At 38.8% G+C, this 25,285-nt stretch overlaps 1 protein-coding gene across 2 annotated transcripts in view; it reads left to right on the forward strand.

Moving 5' to 3' along the window:
• The window catches only part of KIF26B (kinesin family member 26B), a 276,066-nt gene that overhangs the window by 159,836 nt on the left and 90,945 nt on the right, over positions 1-25,285 (forward strand). For both annotated transcript variants that reach the window (XM_064414702.1, XM_064414701.1), the window contains exon 5: positions 11,033-11,216. In XM_064414702.1, the coding sequence (XP_064270772.1) occupies positions 11,033-11,216 (184 nt within the window). The remainder of the gene's footprint in view (positions 1-11,032; positions 11,217-25,285) is intronic.

Genomic DNA, 25,285 nt, shown 5'->3' on the forward strand with positions numbered 1-25,285 from the left:
AAGCAAAGTACATTCATTTTTTTTCTGTATGCATAAAGAGCTTTCTTATTCTCCTGTCTTCTGTCTGGTATAAAAGAAATACAGTGAAAAATACAGTTTGTGTCTTATTCTTAGAGGGCCCATGTACATTTTAAGAGTCAAAAGATTTTTCTGGGTGGTGTTACCCCTTGTATTTGTAATATCTACCATGGACCCAGGAGACTCAGAGACTGCAGTCCCTTTGGTGTCATAGAAGAGCAGACAAGATCCTTGCTAATTCCTGTGATATCCCTCCCCCCTGCATGCCTCACTCTCAGCTGTATTTCAGAAATATTGAATAGGAGTTACTGGCACTGGATTCAGGTGGAACAGAGCTGCAAATATTGGTGCTAGTAACAAATCACAAAAAAAGACTGAGATCCAAGTAAAACCAAATAGCAAATGCATTTTCCTGCCTTTTTATACTAAATAGGATGAGTTTAGACAAACATTTTTGCATAAAAATTTTGAGCTGTTTTTAAACAACTTATTTTCCACTTCTTGAGGTATTTTCGAAAATTTGCTTTTGCTGAGAAACAAACTTGTTCAGTGTATCAGTTTGTCCAACTATCTGAGAAGTGCCCTCAGAACTGAAAATTAATTGGCTTTCACTGAAATTTGAACAGGTAATAAGCAGAAAGCTTCAGATTGAAGGCTTTACAAGCAATAAATTCTGCTTTTCTTTTTTTCTGATGGTGCCTGTGCCACACATCTGTACAGTTCAATTCTTCCTGGCAATGCCTTACTACTCTGTGTGGTGTATTTAATTTAATGGGTTTTTTGAATTTCACTTTACTGGAAATAGAAAAAAAAGAACAAAAGGTTTGTTTTAAAAATATCAGCAATTGCCAAGACTAATAGTGTTTTCCAGTTTCATAATTTTTCATAATCATTCTGCAGCATGATTAAAGTAGGTTAAATATTAAGGTCATCTCCCAATGGAGGTGGAGTCCAAGCCAGCAGCATGCTGAGCATTCCTGCAAGAGGCTGGGCACATGGGACTTCCCCTGCAAATGGTAGGATATGAGGACATTTAGTGCCTGAGTCTTCAGTACATAGAGAAAATCTTATCACAAAACATTGAAGGTGATGTGGGTCAAATTAATGTCAATTTTTTTTCTCAGCAAGAAATGTGGATTTCATTCAAGCTTAATTCATCAGCTTCTGCTGATAAGCTAATGTCCTGCCAGAAAATCGAGAAGTTTTTTAATCTGTTTTGGTTACAGCCTTGCAAAAAAAAAAAGTAGCTATTACCTTTTTTCAGTTTGGAATTTTAGTTTGACATTTCTCCATTTATATTTAGATTAATAGTCTAACAATTAAAGCTTTAATTTTGAATTTCATAAATTTCTGAGACTGATCCCATGTGATTGTGTTGAAAATTTTCAGAGAAAGTACATTCTGAAAGAAAAAATACAGATTTGCATTAACTTTTCTTTCATAACATCAATGGATCATGGAGGCTGGAGGGCACCTCAGGATTTTTCTACCAACTTCCTGCTCAGCTCTGAGATCAGACACATTGCCCAGGCCTTTATGTATTTGGGTCTTAAACTTCCCCAAGTACAAAAACTTCACAGTCTTGTTTAGCTGCCCTCAGGGTGAAAAAGCTTTTCCTTATAAAGTGTCCAAACTCCTCTGGCTTCAACATATGCCCACTAGCCCTTGTTCTCCTTCTGTACCCTGGTGTGGAGCACAAATCCATCATCTACCCAGATGTGGATGCCAAGGTAGCCTCCTTGAAGATACTGGTGGGGATGCAGTTAGGCACCTCCAAATCCACCAGAACTATTTGTGTGAATCTGCCGAGAAAATCTAGATTAATTTAATTCTTGCTTCCCACCATTCATGAACTTCTTTGTGCTTCAGCCTGTTGCTAGGAAGGTGGGGATCATAAAATTTCTTTTGTTTTGTCTACTTTGTTTATAAGCTGTTGGGACTGGACTGATTTTAGTCTGCTAAGAGGAGAACCTCAGATTTGGACCATAGCATGTTATTTTTGGTAACTCTTGTAGTCTCCAGTAGCTGGGAACAACTTGTATCAAAGAATTATCACCATCTCATGGTAGGGGCTTAAATAAGTACAAGGCAAAACTAACAGGAACTCTTAGAGGAAATATTTTTTTACTACAACAGGAAATGGCTTGTCAGAGCTGGGCTTAAGTGCATTGAGTTTCAATGCATCTGCGTTGTCAGAATAGTTTACCATTTGTATGCTGGTGTTATTTTAAATGTGCTGACCTCAAAAATATTGATGAGGCAAAACTCCCTGTAAAACATACCTGCCTTTTAACCTTTTTATGGTTCTGCCAACCGGAAAGTTAAACAATGACAAAATGGACTGTGAATCTGTGTGCTGGCTGCTTTTTCTCCTGGTGTTATGAGAGGTTTTTGCTGAATGGGACAGATATGAAACAGAATAGCTTTCTGCACAGTATGTGGTCAGGCTTTAGCATTCAAGGTAATAGAATAACTGTAATCGTGTAAGCTCCATAAAACTTGCAGCTAAAGAATTTTCTTTATGTGATTTTGAGGACTGTTATTAAATGGCCAGTGGTTTGTGGGCGCCACATTGCAAAGTTCCTGTTAGTAATGTTTTTGAGCTGTCATGACTGCTCATGAGGAGAGCCAGTTGGGGCTGACTAACCAGGAGCCCAGTACAATGGTTTGGCATTTCTTGTGTTAGCTCAGACAGGGAAAATCTGCCAGCTTACTTTGGGAACTTTCACGAGAAGGCAGTGTATCTGTACATCTATACCTTTAATATTTTACAGTTAACAACTGTAAGTCCTGTGCATACTTCTGGTTGTACACAATAACACTACAGGGATAAAACAGTGCACATCTCCTTCCTTAGTACTTGGTGGCAATGCTGGCACCTTGCAAAATAAATTGTCAATATAAAAAGGCAATACTCCTTAACACCCAAAGGCTGAGCTGGATGGAGCCTATTTCTGACCTTTCCTTGAAAGATACTAGAGCCCTTGCCCTCAGCTCTGTGTGACTGAAATAAAGGCTACTCTGGTCTGAAAATGGGTTGTCAAGTAATCATGGTGGTAAGTGATAAAGATATTTGAATTAATTTGAGTTACAGTAAATATATCTGGGGTTTTTCCTATATTAAACTAGTGCTAAACATCTTATTTTTATTTTATCCAAGTATAATGGGTCAGCTAGCTTCATGCATTAAGCATGCAGTGACACATACCCAATTGATCCTCAGAGCTTCTCAAGAAAAGGATAATGTGAGCACTGTCATCTGTCTGACTACCAATTTTTGTTAAACCTTTTCTCATTGAGAAAAATAAACCAGATTAATAGTAGAAACAACCTTTACCCACTCTTTAAAAAAATTGACTAGTTATTTCTTTTTGTTGTTTGAGTGCTTAGCATTTTTTTCATATGGTTGGGTTCTTCTTCTGGTTGCCAAAATAATTCTCTTTTTTTTCTTTAAAAATGTAGGTTGATTATGTGTGTCTGCAGTCAATAGCACAGCAGAAAAGGTGAATCTGGTAATTTTTGCTCTGTATGTGACCACTACCTTGGTTGGTAATGCTTGAAATTCAGGAACCAGACTAAGAAGAGAAGAGAATAAGGAAAAAAGAAATCAAAGTAATCAGACATGATCTTTCTCTAAGTGTATTGAGATATTGAGTCAAGACATAGTTTTCTTAATAGGTACTTGTAGAAACTCCAAATGTGAGGGTTCATTTGAGTTGTTACACTTTTTGCCAACATTACTTTATGCATGAGTGCTAATGAATGATTCTGTTGCCAAAGGCAGAAAGACATCTGTCACCAAAACAGAGTTTTCCAGGAACTTAGAAGTAAGAAAAAAAGATCTCTGCTGGAATACTGTGCTACCTGGTGCAGAGAATGTTGTGCATCAAACAGGAATGACATGAGAAGGGATTTGTTTTCAGATCTTGTCATAGCTTTCTCTGAAATGGGGAGTTTCCCCTCAAATAACAGCTGTGTAGAGTATGAGTCCTCTGTCCCACAGTACAGTTGTGTAGAACTTTGAGCTTCTCATTAAGTTATTGGTCTGCAAGCATATTCCTCATCTTTGTTTTGGTGCAGTCCTGGAGCAGCTCTGTTGCCAGTGAATTTACTCAGCTTTGAAGCTGATATAAGAGTGTGACCGTGCTGTTAATTTCACAGAGTTTTCCTGTGTGCTTCAGCTTTTACAAGACCTATCCTGAATAAAGTCTGAAGTCCTATTTTGACTCCTCTTGTGTTAAATAAGTTAAAAATAATGAGTTTCTTGGCAGTTACAGTACAGTTCCAGGGGAGAGTGCAGTCACTAAAGCACTGTGGCCAAAATATCTGAACTGCCACCCAAGATGTGAAAGATTATAGCCTGGGACAGTTGTATTGTTGCTATGAAATTGAATGCATGCATAAAAATAAAGAGAACAATAAGGGGCAAGTGTTTACAGGGCATTAGAGACTTGTTTATTATACCTTCTACAGAATAAGCAGAAAGCTCAAATTATCTCCAGATTTTAAAGGCATTGTAAAATAATTGAACACAAATACAAAGAATCTTACTGGAACTACAAATCCTGAAAATGTTCCTCTGAGGATTTTTATTTCATTCCTCACATATCTTACTAGGCTGCAACACCACAGCCCTGGGTTTGGCCACCCTGAGAATTAAAGTGGAATAAAGTTGTTCTGATTCTTGTTTATAGCTGGTAGCTTCCTGTTGGAAGGCAGGGAAGGAGGACTGAGAAGGGACATGGCAAGCCAGCTGCAAGATTTATCACTCTGTCTTTTTGCTCTCACTCTGGGTGAGAAAAACTGTTCCATGTAGAGAGATGAGGAAAAGCTCCTGGAGGCTGTTCTTGCTTCTTGAACAAGCTTCCTAGGTGGTACCCCAGGATCACAGCAGATGGTGGAGGGGTTGCAGAGCAAGCTGTTAGCTTGGAGGCTAAACATCCTCTAAAGCATCTTTCTGCTCTTTGCTTCAGGTGGTGCAAGGTAAGGCATGGCACAGAGGAAGCCACGGCTCCCAGCCAATTCTTTGCCCTCCAGATAGAAATATGAGATTTATGCGAAACCGCATTTCATACCACATGCCTCAGATTTTAAGGTTGGGAAAGACTTTGCCATAGTAATTCAGGCATATTAGCCATGCCAAATAAGTATGATTTAAAGCACCCTTGGCACAAGCCCATTTAGGAGGTTAAAGCAGTAGCAGCCAAGCCAAAATAAATTTGAGGAAAGAAGCAAGAGAGGGAAAGGAAGTATGCAGACAGGGCAGTGGCAGGTGTGGGGTCTCCCCTTTTGGCAGTAATAGTCAGGTCAACCTGGCTTTATGTCACCTTACCGAGCCTGCATCACCTATGCAGGTGAATGGAAGAAATATAATCAATTTTGGTGAAAATTCAGAGAGGGTAGGTTAAATCCCTATATTCAGAAAATGTACACTCTGTCCAGTTTGTATGGGCAGCATAAAAGTGATATAATTCAGTAATGAAAGATTCTGGATGAAACACTGTTTAGTGACCCTGCATGACTGAAAATCAAGACTGGCTTTTTCTCACAGAAGAGGAATCTGCATGGTTGCAAGTTTTCTGTATCCCATTAGTTTTTACCTTCCAGCTACATGAGGACTTTTATATGATATGATGACTCATTTAATATAAACATATTTACCCAAAGCAGAAAACACACTTGGAAACCATGCTGGCAAACATTTGAGTTGGAAATAATCAAAACTAATGGCAGGATTCCAGGATACCTTTGTTTGGCATTCCATCAGTGTTATGGTTTAACCCCAGCCAGCAGCCAAACCCCAAGCAGCCACTTGCTCTCTCCCCCACCAGTGGGACTGGGAAGAGAATAGGAAGGGTAAAAGTGAGAAGATTTGTCTTTATCTTTGAGATAAAGACAGTTTAACAGTGAAATCAAAAGCCACACACACAGGCAAAGCAAAACAAGGAGGTAATTCAGTTGTTCCCATAGGCAGGCAGGTGTTCAGCCATCTCCAGGAGATCAGGGCCCCATCACACGTAATGGTCACTTGGGAAGACAAACACCAGCATTCTGAACATTCCACCTCTTCCTTCTTCTTCCCCCCACTTTATATCCTGAGTATGATGCCATATGATCTGGAATATTCCTTTGGTCAGTTGGGGTCACCTGTCCCAGCTGTGTCCCCTCCCAGCCTCCCACACACCCTCAGCCTCCTTCACAGTGTGGGTGGCTGTAGGAAAAGCAGCAAAGACCTTGGCTCTGTGTAAGCCCTGCTCAGCAATAACAAAAACAGCTCTGTATTATCTTCACTGTGTTCAGTACAAACCCAAAACACAGCCCCACACCAGCCTCTGAGAAGAAAATTAACTCTGCCCCAGCTGAAACCAGCACAGGCAGTTAACTAAAATACTACACGGATTATGTTGTACTTTGTAGGTGACAGTCAAAAACTTCTGCTTTTTTTCTACAGGAGGAATTATGTCTTGGGTTAAAAAAAGAATAAAAAAGAGAACATCAATACACCTGTTGTTTTAAGGGTGTGGCTGGCTAAAGGTGTCTTTCACTTATAGGGGCTCAACCTGAGACCTCCGGATACGAATGTTTCATGCTGAGAAACCGAGACTGCTGATCACAGATATACAGGTCTATTGTATAATGGGTGATATAGATTCACAAATACACTTAGGGAGCTGGCTCAAAGACTGATTTCCAAATGAAATCCCATCTCCTTTCCCACATACAATAAGATACAGCAGGCAAGGCGGTTTTGGGTAAATAAAGGTAGTGTTTTAATTCTAGGGAAGGTCATTAACCTACTTTGGGCTTGTCAAATCTAGTGTCAAATCAAGGCTCTGTTAAGCTATCCCTTGCACAAATAAAGTTCATACCTTACTCATTGAATGGTGTACCCAGCCAAGAATATTTTTATTATAAAATGGAATGTATATCTCCAAGTAAAGAAGAAAAATAGATTTTTAGTTCAAATTAGAATTGTAAATATTTACAATAAATTAATAGATGGCTGTTTAGCATCCACACCTTGTGAGTAATTTCCTCTGTGGAAAATAGGATATGAAAATTAAATTTCAGTTTCTATTTTGACAGAGAAACTGACATGCCAGCTCAGTAGCCTCTATGATAGAATTTTGTTTCCAAGGACAATAAGTACTGGATGCATTTTAGTGTAGTATGAACATCCATTAAGGAATAAATAAATTATAGAGATACACACCTAAGGAAATCTCTTCAGATGTCACTGATGATGGAGTGTGCCAGTCAGTGTTACTTATCAATGATCTTTGCTGACACAAGTGGGAATAATATTTTAGGTATCCACTTATCACCTTCTGAATCTAATGAACCTAGTGGGCCTACTGACCTTACTTTGACAGTCCTAAAATCGTAACTTTGTCTTGGATAATGTGTTGCTGAAAAAAAAATAAATTACTTTATCAAGCTGAACAAGCATCCCTTTAATTTTATTAGCATTAATTTAGAAGCCTGGGTTTGAAAATCCCAGCCTGCTTGTAAAGTTATATGGGGAAAAAAAAATAAATCACCATTTCTGCGTAGGTGGGATATGAAAACTGTTCTGACTGTCCAAAGATATACATAATTAAAGTTTTGTTTTAAAAAACAAAATTCAGAGAATATCCTTTCAAGAAATTATCTCAGTCTTTGCTATGGATCAGGTGGACTTTCAAAGCAGTTCCCTTTTCCTGCCAGGGCAATGCATTAGTTTTATTTGGATTGAACTTTAATCAGCTTTCTAATGTCCCTCCTGCAATTTCAACTCCTGATCTTGTGATTATTTCCTCTGCCAGAAATCTTGTAAGCCTTCAAAAAGTCTCCAGCTGCTTGTTTGCATCAGGACTCTCAGGAAAGAAATAGTCCAAATTATCTGAAGGCGTTAATCCAAAGTATATTAGCTAAACTGGATTAAATATGCATTCATTTGGAAGGTAATTCAGTAAAATGACATTAAAGACAGTTCTGTTGTGAATGAGTATGCTCACACAGTGGTCTAATGCAGTTTAAATTATGCCCTTCGAAAATTGAATTTGGATCAAGTTCCTTGTGTGTCTCTGTGGACACAATCCCTACCACAGCCATACCACACACAGTGGGGAAGTGGTTTGCAAGGCACTGGAGCCCCCTGCACACCCCTGCATATTCCACAGCTGATATCACTTGGCTCAAGTGGGAGCTAATACAACCTGGAGTATGATCAGCTTATTGTCAGTACATAAAGCCATGCTGCCATCACTGCCATCACCATTACTGCAGCACTATGCAGAGTCTCAAGTGGAAATCAGAGCCCTATTATTCTAGATATTAAATGAAAGAAATAAAATAGCTGGCTTCTGTATAAAGAGCAGAGCCTAAAGAGCTGCTGGCAGAGCTGTGCAGGCTGTGAGCTGCACTGCCCTCAGGCCTCCCAGGGTCCAGCCTGGTGCTTTGCCTGAGGAGTCTGGTGGTCCAGAGAGGCTGCATGAGAGAGCCAGGCCTCTGACTTGCCTGGAAAGGTAAAATATGTGATTTTCTAACATCCTGTGCTAGATCACAGGGCCAAATCAGTATCAGCTGGCATGAGCAGCTGTGTTTGGAGCAATGCTAGCCACTCAGGCTGAAGGATTTTCCTTACTCAAATGTACTCACAAGAAAGCCACCCTTTACATATTTGTGTCATATTGCAGCCTACATGTGGTTATACTATCCTTCTCTTCCCAGCTAAATGCTCTGGGAATTACCAGATGCTTGTTGCCTTTTTCATCCCCTTCAAAATTCAGTCCAGTCTGATAGGGCTTGTAAATTATTCTCTAGCCTGCCATGCATTGATTTCTTCTACTTAGGGAAAACCAGAGAACCTCATGAAATTGTGAGAAACAGTTAATTGTTTTTCATATATTTTGCCAGTCACAGGCCAAAAAATATAAGGAAAATGCAGGTTATTCCATTTCTATGCAATCTCAAATGTTATAATTATCAAACTATTTTATAATTCCAAGATTTTGAAAAGACCAGGTACCTCCAACAATGTGTTTTCTTTAAGAAAATATTGGCAGTGTGCTTGGTTGGGTGAAGAAGTGGTTTGTGTTACACTGTCAGCTTTGTAAAAAGAACAGCAAATTCTGGAGGAGCTTTTAGTGGCAAGAGGGATAATGGCTCTGTCAATCAATTCAGGAAACCGCTTTTAGGAAGTATATTTACACCAGGGCACGAGTCAGTGAGACCAGATAGATGACCATAGTGGATGGAGCCACTTCCTAAGTTTCAGGCTGGACTAATGAGCTTTTACACATGGGTAAAGCTTTCAGTATGTTTGACCAACACCTGCATTTTCAGTTGTTGAACACAGAGTACAAGATTTCTCTTAAAATAATTTTATGGTGAAACTAAGAGGTACAGAAGATCTTGATTCAGCATGGACAACTTCATAAAAGTATTAGTGATGGACAGTGTGGATACTGGCATTATTGAATTGTCTCAAATCATGGAAATGTTGCAAGGAAAGAACAATGGCTTTGACCAACATGTTTTGAGTATGTTTTCTATGAAAAAGAATGTGTATGCTTAAATGAGAGGGACAGGTTACGAGCTGCAGTCTTTAAGCCAGCATAAAGACAAAGGACAGGGAGGTGGTACAGAAACTTCTGAGTTCTAATTCTGTCTCTGGTCAGTAAAAATCTCCTAGTGTTTTTCTTTTATTGGAAACAAATTTATCTGGAAGTGCTTTGCACTTGTCATAGGTGCATACAGTGTACTTGAGATCAGCTGCCAAATGGCAGTGTCATCCAAGCAGTAATTTGTCCATGTGTCTGAGACACCTGATACAAACACAGGTTACTTACATAGTGAAATGTGTGCCTATGCACATGTGTGTATATTCAGTCCTTCTTCTCTGACTCCTTTGGATAAAATGATGTCATTACTTTTGTTAAGTTTTGAGTTGGATAATATAAACTGATACCAGTACAGCTAAAGCTTCTTAAAAGTTAGAAGGATTTAGAATTATTGGTCTTGAGTGTTGCACACCAGCAAAGCAAGGAGAGCTACTGTCAGCACAGATTGCTTTTATACACATATATATTAAGTCCCAATTTCTCTGCCAAAGCAAACAAAATTGTTCTATCCATCTCTTCTTTGAGTTGGTACTCCTGCTGACCTGCTCTGTTTAAAGTGCTCTGTTTTGCAAAAGGGAAACCATGGGACAGCATGATTAATATTGATGTTATCCCTGGGCAGTGCAGGATGCAAAAGTGTTGGAACAAACCAGCTGCAAGAAAGACTTGAATGTTGCATTATCTCTCAAAATTAAACACTTTGCAAAAGAAAAATACTGAATGTTTCTGCTCCAGAAAAGCTTAGTTTTTAAATCAAATGTTATACAAAATTCAGCATTCTTATTTGAGAATTCTCTACTAATAAAAAGAGTCTTCACTGTTTCCCCTGCTAAGTGGTTAATGCAGCTGGAGTTTGTATGATTGTCTCCATCTCATCACAACCAGCAGTATTTTCATTGGTCAGCATTTGTTCAGCTTTTAGACTGGCTTATGTTTTAAGAGGTGATAAAAGTTTTGAACAGGTAGTGCAAGGCTTCTTATACCTCAGCAGAGTCACCTGAGCATTTATCACTAAATAACTCCAAGCACAAGTATTTATTTTCTAATCAGTGAGCTATGCATGAGACACAATTCTGTGTGAACCTTTCATAATTTTAAAACAGAAATTGCTGTATAGCTCATTGGCTTGGGTTTGGAGCTTTCTTGCAGGCTGAATTGTTTCAGCAGATAAAATAGTGACAGAGGTCTGATTGTGACCCTACGTAATGCAGACTCCAAATTTGGAGCAACTTTGTGGTTGATGGCATTAAAATAGTACTCAGGAGTGAAGAACAAGAATTATAAAACTATCTGGATCAATGAGGTCAAAACTGAGAGCCTACATAAATAGTAACCTGATAAATATCTTTCTTTGTTCTTGTTGATGAGTTTGAGGTTGTTTCAGCTTACTGTTGTTGTTTCTCCCACAGAGCTGCTCAGAAATTGAACCTGTCTTCCAAAAAGAAGAAGCACAGGCCTTCTGCATCATCTGTTCCTGAATCTCCTCTCTTCTCTACCTGCTTCAGCAGTATCCTTCAGACTTCCCCACCCCCTGCACCACCATGTTTGTTGAGGGCAGTCAGCAAAGTGAAAGACACTCCTGGTTTGGGCAAGGTAGGCCTTGCAAATATCACTAAAATAGTGATTTTCTTTGGGAGAAGATTTTATCCTTGTGAAAAACATTAAGGGAATTGGAAAACCATGACCTTTCTCCGTTGGTTTTGCTGTATCTGGTCCCTGAACACTCGTAAAAAGACCTAACAATTTGAGTTAACTAATGCAAGTGAATTTCTAATGATGTTAACACAGACAGACCTAGCTGTGCAGCAGTTACAACTTCAAAGCCCAGCTACACCAATGCACCTGCACTGGGACCACAGTGCTACTAGGTGGAGTTAATGTCCATTCTGCCAGGAGGCAATATCCATTCTGGGTTTCAGGAATAGTTGTCTCTGTGCTGTGTATAAACTGCATAGTGGTTGCTTGCTATGGTGTATTTTGTGTTCCCGATCCCTTTGCTTTCCAGACAGGTGTCTTGGCTGGACATCCTGTAATTTGCTTCTGGCTTATGTCTGCTGGCTTTCTGCCAGTACATTTACCTGTACAAAATCTATGTTTTTAATGATAAATTACACCTTTTTTCTTCTGTCATGTTATTTCCTCCCATTCTGCATAATAATTTCCTCTTAAAATGCTGTTTAGGTGCACACTGATGTTGATGTGATGGAGGAGGTGGGTATATAGTTTGCTGTTCCTTTGTAGTTTGTCTGAGTGGCCCTTCCCTTTTTCCCTGTTACAAGTGGAGAGCCTGGCATATTACATCTGGGAATATGAGCATGCACTTGCTGAGAAAAGCAGTTTGCTTTAATCAAGGTAGTTTCTTATGCAAGCATCTGTGCGTGTGGCTTTCCCATATTCCTTGAATACTAAGCAGTGACAATGAATCTGGTGAAAGTTTTTGTTTAGAAGAGAAATTGTAATGTATGATCTAGGACTGCTGAGCATAGGATGGGCTTCAGAACTTTCACTGCTGATTTTGGATACTTACTTATTTTGTGCAATTCCAGGGTTTCCTTTCAGAGGACAATGGTATTACTTTCATAGTTGGTTTAATGCCTCTTTGAAAAGAGATTTCCTACACCTGGAGCTGGCTTCCTTTCTTTCCTCTGGCCTGGTAGGTGGGAAGAAATGTAGAAATCTGTCATGATCTTATAAAACTTGAATAGGGATGGGTGTTCTGACTTTACTGGGGGAAAGAGGAGTAGACTTGAACTTGTTCCTTCTTATAAGAAGTTGCTACAGAATAGATTAGCAACATAAGCCATCCTCTCAGGAATCTTACTTTTCTGTGCTTGAGATGGGTTACATCTGAATAAAAATTCCATTGAGTAATAATCAAGGGCATGTTCTTGGAAACAGGGGCTCATCTTCCATCTTGGACTGCATCAGCACTTTTCCTGATCATGATTTTCATATGTCCCAAGGAAAGGATCTACAATCGCCGAGACACCAACATAGTTCTGTCTAAACATTCCAAGCTGATTTGAGCCTTTCTTGTTTCTCTCAAAACTGGTTTCCAGTGGAGAGGGCTTGGGAAGTAGTTTTGCAATATTCCCATAAAGACCTGTGATTTTCTTCTGCAAAACCATGTGTAAGAACAGGCTCCCGACTTTCTAGCTATGTAAGTAAATCTGAAATTTTGCAGCCCACATGATGAGGGAGAAATTTATTTTCACTTCAGACATTCTGTCTTGAAACTATTAGAGTATATAAGTAGCTAAGAGGTTTTTAACGTATTGACACACGTGCTTCTTCAAAGCAGTAAATCAAATTAGGTTATTTCATATATTCATACTAGAGAAAATTAAATTTTTTTCCGCATTTCCATTAGCAAAAATATGTCTACCCTGCAGTTTCTGGAAGCCAGTTTCATTTTTCACCTTTTTGCTTTCTTTTAGGAGTCACCTTATAATTATGACCTGAAGCTTGTATACTTTCATCAAAGTTTCCCATCAGTTTGCCTCTGTAGCACAATTTTCATTTTAATATGTCAGAAACAGGTGCAAAGCACAATAGGTAAATAACTTTGGGATAACAATGTAATTTATCTGTCAGACTGGGAAAACTTTAGATGAGGTAATGGAATTTCCAGCTTATTTGCTTTTAATTTTCCTTGTTTATATGTACTGTTGAGTTAGGCTGGGATATGTTTTGATAAGAGTGTGTTAAAAGCCAGTTACTTTTCTCAGCATTTTTTCTCATATAATGTTTTCTGTAAGGGTACAAATTTCTAAAATATGAACCCAGGTGGAGGAAGGGGGTTCAGGGAAGCTAAATGTTACTTTCAATATTTTAGATTTTTTTCCTGGCTTGTATTTAAATAGCATTTTATGAGCAGTCTCAGTGTGATAAAACTCTATTTCACTTTGGGTTTGAGTGGACTGGGCAATTTCTAATGTAACAATTTGTTACTGGAAATTCTGGTTCACCAGAACTGGAGGGATGGCCATTGCCAGCGATTGTGGATTTCTGAAACTCCAGGGGACAGCTGCACACAGGCTGCCTGGAAGGCTGTGAGCCCTGGCGCACATGCTGGGTGTTACTGACTTGGTGTCAGCTTGAGATTTGTCAGTTTTCCAGGGGAGGGGGTATCCAAGATGTGAAGGATAGGAAGTTGGGTACATCAAAGCTTAGACTTTCAGGGTAAGTTTAATTTCACAGTTTCCTAAAACAAAATTGCAAGCAAACAGTTGCTATTTTATATTTTCACTTCTACTAGAAATTTCAAAGATTCTACTTCTCATTGCAAGATTAATGACAATGATTTATTTAAAATTATAGAATTTATCTTTCATCTGTAGGCATGTAATTTTTTTAAAGTTAAAGAGAAAGATCTGCCTACCACCAATATATTTAAAAGTTAGTAAGCAGTTCATTTAGGATGAATATGGGTACAACCCCTCACTGAAGCATCTAAACTGATTAAGAGGGTTAGAGAGTATATATTCAGGTTGCATGCTTCTTGCCTTTTCTTACAAAATGCCTTGCAAATCAAAACTGTACCAGCCTGGACTTTGAAAGAAGTATTATTTGAAATCTGAAGTTCATCTTCACAGAAGCAGGAAGATGGTATTAATAATGAAATGATGGGGACTGCATAATCAGTATTTTACTTTGATGTTAGACATACCACTGAGCCTAGCAAAGTGCTGCATTGTCAAAGTGAAACAAGTAAAAGATCAGATTTCTTGTTGCACCCATTTCCAAATAGCTCTTCCTGATTCTAAATACAAAGGTGTGACCCTATTGTAAATATATGAACAGGAATGCTTTTCATGGATCATAAATTATCTGTGTACTTTGGATTTGGATTTGCTGGTAGAGGGAGATGATTCTGAGTGGTAGTGTGGTATCCCCACAGTCAGTTCTTGAGCGTTTTCCTTTGAGCTGAGTGCCCAAAGGAAATCCTGTTCCATAAACTGCAACAGCTTGAGCATTGTTTCTTCTCTCTCTGCTTTGGATCCTCATATTCTGAGTAACAGATTATTTTTACTGGATTTATCCAGAGAGACAGTGCTACTTTTCTGCATGGATGTACATGATGTTTCCCCAAATCTCAGTTTTCTGAAAGAGACTCCTTAAGTCTGTTGTGTCCTTCCTAACAACAAGTCAATAACAGAGCAAAAAAGGTGTTCTGTGCAGAAATAACAAATTATTCCATGCCAGCACTAAGATGTAACTCTACTGAAAGGCCATTCTAGTAAGGTTTGCTTAGATTTTTTCCCCAGTCTGCTTCCCTCCATCCTCCCTCCACACCTTCTCTTCTATTTTCTGTCAAACACAATCAAAAGTAAACCAACACTTTTGATGAAAATCTGAAATGTTCTTTCTGTGAAAGATGTTGTTTTGCTGAATCCCACATTTGACATGAAAAACAGCTGGAATGAAAAATTTTCTGCCAGCCTGAATAAATAGGTTGTTTTCAGGTAGCAGGGGGTTAGGATAAATGGATGTGGTTTCTCTGCTTTCTTTCATTTATTATTTTTCTGTGTGTAGTGTTATAAACCTCTGTCAGTGAGAGATATTTGTTATGTTTGGGCAGAGATTAGTTTACTTTTCCTTATGTATATATATATTTGTTGTTGTGTTGTTTTTGGTGTGGATTTTTCTTATTTGGTACTTCTTAATCTCAAAATAAAATAGCAATGCCTGGGCACTAAAATCATTCCTGTGCACAAGGTTTCTACCAGGGAGAAGCAAGTCACCATTGAACTTTCTTCAAGTAGGCTTTATGACCTATTAAAAGAACAACTGTAATTTGTGAGTCTGTTTACATTGTATTTTTCCAGAGCAGCAGCACTTTTGTTTGCAGGGCCTAGACCTGTCTTGCTAAATTAATGCTTAAATTCAGATTAAAATCCCCCTGTTTCTGTCCAGAGCAGTTATGATCTCACTGTAGGAAAGAGGAGCAGACAGAGCAATAGGAAGCAAGAAGAAACAATGAGGTGTTATTGGTCATCTTGGTAGTGATGTCCTCAACCCATCAGCAGGGTAATATTAGATACCCCTTCTCAAGCTGGTGTAGAAGAGGAGATTATTGAAAAGTAAATAATTGATTATGCTGCAGGTGTTCCTAAGGGGCTCTTTCCAAGTGTGTAGAACAGAGTGGGAAGCAGCACAGACAGGGGGTTTGAGAGTTGAAAGTGAGTGAATGAGAGATGTGGTAGCTGGTGGCTCATCAAGCACAGGGCTGAGCATGGAGTGTGGCTGGGAGGGGCCTTCAGTGGGCAGCAAGGCACAGCCAAATAGCAGGGGTGGCAGCAGAACACTGGCAGTGTGATAGAGACTCCTGAGCCATACACCTTTCTCCCAAGGATCTGTGTCGTGTAGTAAAGACAATTCAGTTAAAAATAATTTTTCAGTGCCTGGCTGAAGAATCTAATCTTTCGTCATAACACAGTATTTGATTGAAATAAGCCCAAAATCTACTATTCACTTTACACAAGTCTGCAGCTTACCTTTGTCTCACATTGATTTACATAAAACTGTATATGGAAGCATCAGAAACATTTTGTCTCACCTGAAAGTGTGTCTACCAAACCAACACAGTATTTGTCAAAAGTAACAGTGAAGAAAGCTCTAAAGCTCTAAGCAGTTCAGGTTTGTGAGTAGATTCACAACTGTGTTTTGGCTGGGACAGAAGCATGTGCCAATTCTTTGGCTTCACAAGCTGCTAGTATTTCAGCTGTCCAATGCCTCAAAATAGTTTTTGTTTACTTTTCACTAAATCAGGCAACAATTATTGCACTGTCTTTGATGTGTTTTAATCTGAGTTATATAACAAGTATATAAGGGTATTAATAATGAGTAACTGTTATATTGGCTATGGCCTGTATAAATCATAGTGTGAATAGTCCTTGTCAAAAGATGTTTTCAATAGCCATATCAACTCTTTGTATCAGTGCAGGGAATTAAAGAGATGTTCTTACACTTAGGTGATTTGCAAAGTTGATTTGAAGGAAACAAAATTGATTCACATCTTGTTTAAGTCCAAAAGGTACAGGAAACCTCCCTTTCTGCTATCAGAGTTTTCATTTTAACATGCTGGTTGATGGATGTCAGGATTATTTTTGTCTATATTGCAATTGTCACACAGTTTTTTCCTACATTTTTGTCATACATTGAGCAGGAGTTTATGAAAACCTGTGCTAGGGTCAGCAAAAAACCCCAGCCCAACTTGCAAAATATGTTCTGTATTTCACTTCACCACCAGCCATCTTTAAGGTATCGCCAGAAAGAATGAGAAGAAGTTCTCTTTCCTTTGTAAAGCAGAGATCCTTCCTTTCTAAAGTTTCATCCTTCAGGTGTATAGGGGCAAAAATTAAAGGATAGATGACAAAAGTGATTTTAAACCCTCTATCACAGAAAACAATTTCTGAGATAAGAGCTGTTTTTTTCCCCCCCAAAGTTGCCATGGCTACTGAAAGGTGAGAGGATGACCCCTTGAGGCATTTAAAGGAGACATATGTGTTCATCTTTGTTGTCAACATGATTGTTGTACAAATTAGTTAGTTCCACTTGGAATGAAATCCAGGTGGCCTTTTGCCCTCCAGTCAGAATTGCTCAGAACTGTGTTTCTCCTCATGAAATGTACTTTTTGGACCTGGTAGAAGCTTTCTTGCACTTTGCCTACGTTCCTGCTAGATGGGGTTTTCTAGGAGGAGTTTTAAGATCAAGTTGCTTTAAGTAAAAGGTGAAATTATAAGAATCTGGAAGAATTGCTGTTAACAAAAATCTCTTACCTTTGTCAATCATGTTTTTTATGAACACTTAGTGTGCCTTTCTCTAAAGTAAAGCTTATTCTGGATTTGGAAGTACCACCCCAATCATGCCAGAAACCTGTCAGATTGCATTTTGGTTGACTTGGAGGTTTAAAGTGTATTTTAAATAAATTTATATGCAGTCATGTTTTTAATGATTTAAAGAACAGCTGTAACTGCTGTTTTAAAGAAAAGCTGTTTCTTTGTTTTGTGAAGCTTCTAGAAGCTGCTACTTCAAGGGAACTGGGAGCATTGGAAGTGCTTCACTAATGTAGGCACCCATATTTCTCTTAATTTCTTTGTCTCTGCTGATTTTCCATTTAAAAAAGTGCCATCTTTCAAACTAGCAGACATCTTCCTCTTCAGTGGTGGGGCGGGTGATGTGAAAACTTCAGCAGAGAAAATGAAGTTTTCTAGAGAGTAACTTAGTCCTTAATGAAACTCTTTGCTTTAGGAAAAAAAAAAAAGATTTTTTTTCTTTATGTATCACAGAGAAAAACTTGTATCCTAATTGGAGTATCAGCTATTGGTGATGGCAAATATGGACAAGAGCCTGTTGCTCATTAAATTCCCTTTTTTCCCCTCAAAAAATACTGAAATGTCTCTCCCTATAGTGACATCTTCCTAGATGTATTCAGAAATTGTACTGATGAGCTTGGGAGCACGAAAGGTGTCTGGAGGAGATTTCCAGGTGGAATTGGACTGGACAGAAAAGATATGAAAAAGGCTGTACCTCAACTCACTTTGATAGCATTTTTTATTTATGTGTTAGAAGAATCAATATTTTCTCTATGTCTTTTATAGTACATTTCACCTGGGAAAAAGTCTAGTCTTTTATTTTTTACCAAAATCTAGTTTTGTATTTTTTACCAAAATCTAGTTTTGTATTTTTTACCTTGGTCTGTTTTGATGAATTTTTCTCTAAACATTGGTGAACAAAAGGAAAATTAGCTTGCTCAAAACGCTTCAGGCTGGTGGTACTAGGTTTTGTATTTTTCTAAGTGACTTTACTTATCCAGCACCCTCTGCATTGTCATATGATTTTATGCCCAACAGTCTTTAAGTTTTATGCTAGTTGACTGTTTCTTGCTTCACTTAGTGACAGGAATGACCATGATTTGTAGGCTCCTACCTGGCTAAGGGCCTTATACACAAGGCTCACATTGGTCAATTAATGTTGGTAATCTAATGAAGCTACAGAAACTGTTACTCTTGCTCACCTTGTAAGTACTGTTTCAAAATCTTATATTATTGACATAGTATGACAATACAGTGGCCACATATTTTAAAGTCTCTTAAACTTTGAAGGACATGCAATTTGAATCAAAATTACTGGATTTTTTCTAGGATATAAACCCATTGTTTTTAATACTGATCTCCTCCAAGTTTTTCTGAGATAATGTGGTTTTATTTACTTTGATTTTGAATTTAGGTGGTAGTGCTGGTTGATATTTTGGAGCACTTTGATAGTTCTGGTTAATAACTTCCATTTCTTTTATGGCTTTCACTAGTACTTTCCAAAATCTCCCCTTCTTCCCTGCCCTCTCCTCTGCATCTCACCTCATTAAATTGATTTTTAAATTCATGACTAAGAGATTAATATAAATCAGGAAAGTCAAGATGACAGAAGCTGAAAATTTAATGAGTGTTTCTCATGCTCAATGCTGAAGAAGAAGTTGAAATACTGGATAGTTTGCTAAATGCAGGACCGTGGTGAGTTTTCTGAGATGTTACGCAAGTAACAGACACTGTACTTTGAGCAGTCAGCTGTAGACCTTATTACAATTCTTTTTTCTTTAAAATTTCTTGAAGCTCTTCTCCTCCCAGCCTTTTCCTTTTGTGTTTGACTCCTCTCAGCACGTGTCGGAGAGCAGTGGTGCGGGCAGGATGGTGACACTGCAGGAGGCTCTGCTGGAGCACTGCTGAAACATCATGGGCTAATGATCTGTCTGAGCCTCTTGGTTCAACTGCAAGGTCGTGCTGCTTTTTCTTTTCTAAGGGTCTGGGCCTTACCTAATTTCTCTGGTACAACATTGACTTCAATAGATAACTAGCTCAGCTGAGTAAGAGCCAACGTGAACTGCATTTTAATACGGAGAATACCATTAAAATGTATCTCCTCGTATTCACTGTCTCCCCATTTTTTGCCTTTTCCTTTAGGATTCAAATCAATTTTTGGGAATGTTTCTCTATTGTCACGTATCCATTTTTTGTGCTGTTATGAGAAGCATATGTCTCCATGTTTTAAGTCATTGTATTTCTATGTTTTCCTTCACGTTTTAGTGCCACCATTATTGCCACCTTAGGATGGGATTCATGTTGCTAGCTTAGGTGATCGCTACCCTTCTGATCCAGGCTGTTCGTATGTATTCCTCTCATGGAGAAATGGAGAGATTTGGGCTGACTTTCCTGCTAGATGTACCTCTCCTTTTCAGTTGATTACAGAGGCAACATAGACAGCTGCCTTGGAATAAGATATCTGTGTTTTGGCTGGCTCAAGTAAGGTGAAATTAACCTCTCCCTGAGTAGGAACAGAACCTCTTAATAGAAAACCAGGTGCTGTGAGACACAAATAACAAGGTGTTTGCAGGAAGTTCTAGGTACTTTGACCTCTTCTTAGAAGGAAGTCTGCATCTTCTTCTTTCCACTGTACGGCTTCCAGATCTGGCTGAGCAGAATGCAACCAGGCTGGTTGCATAAAACAGACAGACCTTTGTGGAAAAGGACCAAGCCGACTTTTTCACATTTGGCCTTAGGCAAATCAGAGTGAAGTTAAACTGCTCTTTATTGACTCTATTTATTTAAGGACTGGAGGTGATCAGTTGTACTTCTGTCAGGGTGGTTCTGTAAAGATGATCATGATGTGCACACCTGTTAGATTAGAGCCTCTGGCATGTGACCTATAAATCTCTTCCAGGGAGAACTCCTTCGTAGAACTGTAAGCAGCATGGCTTGGGGTTTGGAAACATTTCATTAGTGGATCTGGATTCCTGATAACCAAATGCCATTTTGTTTTCCAAATGTAAATAGACTTTATTTTCCGTATTGCTCCCAAAGTGATTAGCAGTTAAATTATCTTTCATTAGATAGTGAGATATGAAATACCAGGTATGAAAAGTAATACTTCAAAAAACAGTTCCTGTTTTTCATTAAACAAGAATCCTTCTATATAGTAAAGGAAAAAAAAAAGTTTGATTAAATCATTGACCTGTTTGATATGACAAATCAGGAGGTATGTCCATATATTTTTAAGGCCTGTGAGGTTCAAAACTTCCCTTGTAACACTCAGAAGTGAGAAATGGAGTAGGTGCACCTGTGATGGGTGTGGATGGACAGGTGTTTGTGTAATTCTCACTATACATGAGGTGTGTATATTTGCATCTATAAATGTATAGGTGCATATATGTGTGTGTGTGTATTCATCTCCTCTTCCTCACCAGTGCAGTGGAAATATAGAGGAAAAAGGACTATATATGGACTTTTTGAGGAAGTTATCTGAAAAAAAATTGTCAGGTTAACTAGCTATAGATTTGGTTTTTTTTATAAATGAGCAGATTTTTTAAAAGATGATTCAACATTCCCTTAAGATATTGCCATTAAACTCACAGATTTTAATCCAGATTAATATAATTTTTCTTGCTTAGTTCAATTTTACAATACAATATAGTACATTATCTTTTTTCTACTATGTGGTGATTGAAAATGCTTATACAAATAGCAGTATTTTACATAAAATTCTCTAGGTGTGTGTGAGGCTCTGGTGTGTTTCTATAGATCCCAACAGCTTTCACCCTTATTAATTGCTGCTGGATTTTTCCACAGATCTGTTCAATTTACAGTGCTTATACTGAAGAAGAGACAGAAAAAGATGTGTTGGCAAAATGGGATGTGTATTAAAATGTCAGGAGGAAAGCTGTACAATAACCTTTACAGCATCACATACACCATTACAGAAACAGAGATGTGGGAAACCTTAAAAACTGTTGATCCTTTCTGCCCTGCCCCCTTTCCCCCTGAAATTTTATGAAAAAATATGACATATGTACTTCAAACCATATAGTGTAAGAGTAGTTATCTTTGCTTTAATGTCTTTCCCCTTCTTTCCAACATTTGGTGTTACTGGAGTTTCCTCCAAATATGAATCTTGATTTGCAGTGGAAATCTGTTCTTGACTAGCTTGGCTGCAGCACCTGAGCCCAGATTCTGGAAGCAGCATGAATAGAAAAGCTGCCCTCCTTTCCCTTCTCACTCCTACTAAAATACCTTAAATATTGCACATGGCCAGCCCTGAGGAGCTGTGGTGAGGCTGTGCTGGCACGAGCTCCAACTGAGGCACCTGGGGCACGTCTCTCCTGGCCACACAGAAGGAGAAGGCATCACCCTGACTGATAACAGCGTGTGCACGTGTGGGGAGCACAAGGAGGCCCAGGCTGCTTTGGGGAAATGGAATACCAACTCAGGGGAGGAAATGGGATTCCCCCAGGGCCTCCTAGTCCTCCTAGTGGGCAGAGGGAATCATGAATCTCCTCAGATGGGAAGGAGTTATTCATCATAAAGACTACTATTTCAGCAAGGCATTGCTGAAACAGAACACCACCAGGCTGTTTCCTATCTTATCAGGCTGTATTAATAATGCAGTAGTAATAACAGAAGTACCAATTAAAAATAACTGGATGGGCAGATAAGCAGAGTTGTTGAGATTAAGGGTATTGGGATTTGCTTCAAACAGTTAATTGCAGAGTAGCACATAGAGGGAAATTTGCCTTTATTATTTTCTTATTCTTCATTTCTTCTCTGAAAGCATTATTTCTAAGGCTTTACATAGACACTAATAGGCAGAATATTTCCTCAAGAATTCAGACTGTTCTTTTTTTATCTCCAAAGGGATGAAGTACCTTTTGCTAATGCATCTAATTCAGTAGAGATTAATAATGCTGAATAAGAAGAGTATTGTGGTTATTAGCCTTCCTCTACAAAAATATCTTATCATTTTCTCCTCCCACTCCCATCCCATAGTATAAAGAGAGACAAGACACTACACGTTTCAGATATTCAGGCTTCAGGACAAATGGATGCAATTGTTCCCCAGAGGTTTGAGAGCTCCTTCTGGGTTGCAGTGGCATGAATTCCCCAAAGTCCCCTGAATCTCTTGAGGTGTAATAGTTGGTTGGGCAAAGAGAAATGTAAGTATCTGGTTCTCTGGCACTGGATGCTTGCGCTGCCCCCAAGTCATGTTTTGCACTGTCTATATCTGTCAGCCACTGACCTGTCAGGGCTCTATCAGATTTTGAGGCCTCTGCATGATTGTTTTCCACAGAATTAAAATAATGACTCAGAACTATTCTTTGGTCGATTGCTGGGTACCAAAATGTGTCTTACATAGGGCATAGACTGCTGTCACTTTGATTTCAAGTCCTGTTTGCTGAGCAATTGTCAGGACACTAAATCCTGCTCTCAGTGAAATAGTACTGAAGCTAGTGCAATGCACAGCCATTTCACATAGCTGCATCCGAGCCACACTGCCCACTGAGAGATAAACCTAAGGGAAGACTGTTTGATTGAACACCCAACACATTGGTGGAGCAGCAGCTTAGCAAAGAACTGCACCCTCACAGAACAATTTTTTTTCCCCTCTTGTTTTTGATCTTCTTTTATTCCTGTGAAATAGAAGACTGTTCACCAAATTCTCTGTCCCTCTTGGAAATCTTTTAACACTACACTACTAAGGTCTGTTGCTTTGTCCAGGATAAAATGACCTGACAAGAAGAGTAAAGCAGAGCTGTAGTGTGGGAACAGCTGCACTGAAAGCATGGGTCTGCTGCATGATTAAAGAACAATGAATAAATGAATTATAATTTTATCTTTTGTACGGATCATGACCAGCTGAATAAGATGTTCAAAAGGGAGTTTGTTCCCTAGGGCTGGAAGACCACCACTGAGAAATGTGCCAACTTGGAAAAGCAGTCTGTGTGTGAGTGGGCATGGGTGTATGAAATCTTATTGGCTGCATAGTTGGTCCGCCCATGTAACCTTATAAAAGAGGTAGTCAAGGAAATAAAGTTAGTGGGGCATCCAATACTGCTTTCTGCTTTTTCAGTCACCACAAATGGTGCCTCGTGTGAGGACTGTGTGGAATCTGGTGACCCTCTAATGGTGACCCTCTAATGTAATGGTGAAACTGAGTGTCCACAGCCTTAGTCAGAAGGGCAATAACCCCTGTTGAACAGGGGAGTTGTGGGGTCAGAGCAGGGATATGGGGCAATCAGCCTCACAAGAACATAAGCTGTGTTTATCTATTTTGCAATGGCTTTTGCATGCTTCTTGCTCTAAACTTTCGGATGCTAAAATTATTCAGCTGGTTGTGATCTGTACAAAAGATACAATTATAATTAATTTAGTAATTTTTCTTTAATCATCCAGCAGACCTATGCTTCCAGTTCAGCTGCTCCCACACTGTAGTAACTTGCTCTTGACACCTTAATCCTTACAGCACTGCTGCCCATCCGTGCCCCTTGATCATCTCCTAGGATGTGTTTGAGTCTTCCTCCTTACTGGCTGAAAGAAATGCACACAGCTTTACATTGCAACATGCTTACTTGTTTTGATGTAAATTATTCTAGTCCAGTTTTGTGATGGTTGTTTAAAACTCCAGATGATAAAAAACTCTAACTGTGAACAGTTTAGAACTCGTAATTGATTTTATTTTGATACTTTCTGGAGACGACCTTTCATACTTCATAATGAGCTGTGTTTTGGTAAATTGAGGAAATGCAACAAATAACTAAGGTCTGAATCAGAAGATGAATTGAGTATTTGTAATGTAAATGTTACCTTCTGAAGTGAATTTCTTCAGAAATAGATATTGATAAAGATTTTTAAATAAAAGGCAGAAGGATGTAAAGCTCTGTAAGGTTGACTGCTTTGAGAAACTCTATGAACCAAATTCAGCTGTGACTCTTACAAGCAGAAGGCAAATACTCTTTAATGAGCACTGCATTTCTGCTGCTGGGATTTCAAGAATGGAAGTATAAATTGCACCTTACTTTTGTATTGCTCTGCAAGCCTAGGAAAATTGCAGATCTGCTACCCTTGTTTCTACCCAAAACCACCACTCATGAGAGCAACATGTGTGGTGACTGGAGTTTAAATATTATTTAGGACATCAGTTGCTTCACAGTGGGCAAAAGTCCTTCTGGCAACCTCTTGTTACTGTGTGGGAATATACAGGAATTCTGTTCTTTCCCTTCTCAGAGGGATGCTGTGCTGGAGATATCAAAGTTTGAAAGAGGCCATGGGAGCCTGTTTCATTTTAATGTTTCTTATTGTATCCCAAAATGGAAGCAGAATGGAGAGATAGTTTATTAAAGAAGATTTCTAATACCTGATATATCAAAATTCTGACAGGTAGAGATTCAGAACTGTGGAGGGAAGGCTGTTGGTGGTCTCCGAATGAATAGACAAATAGATCAGGAAAACCAGTATGTGAGTTAGCAGTCTTGACTGAGAGCCCAAGATTAAACAAGCACTCACAATAAACAATCCTTTTGCCCCTTGAAATGGCCCTGGTCAAATACAGCTGAGGTATGTTAATAGGTAAAATGATCTGGATATGGTTGATGATGATCTCTAAACCTGGTCTGTTTAGAGAACAGAATTGTCAACATGGCAACTTTCTAGTTTTTAAATCACTTCATTAAGAAAATAACAACAAACTAAAAATCCCTCAAAATAAATCTTCATTCATGCATGTTGGGCAGGCTGACCCAGCAATCATACCTTTGGTTTGCATCCAAGCCTGTGCATGCAAAAGTCAAACAAAAACACCTCTGTCATGCAGTGATGCCTTTTAACTTGCACAAACCA

The sequence above is a fragment of the Passer domesticus genome, chromosome 3, assembly GCF_036417665.1.
Source record: "Passer domesticus isolate bPasDom1 chromosome 3, bPasDom1.hap1, whole genome shotgun sequence".
Lineage (NCBI taxonomy): Eukaryota > Metazoa > Chordata > Aves > Passeriformes > Passeridae > Passer > Passer domesticus.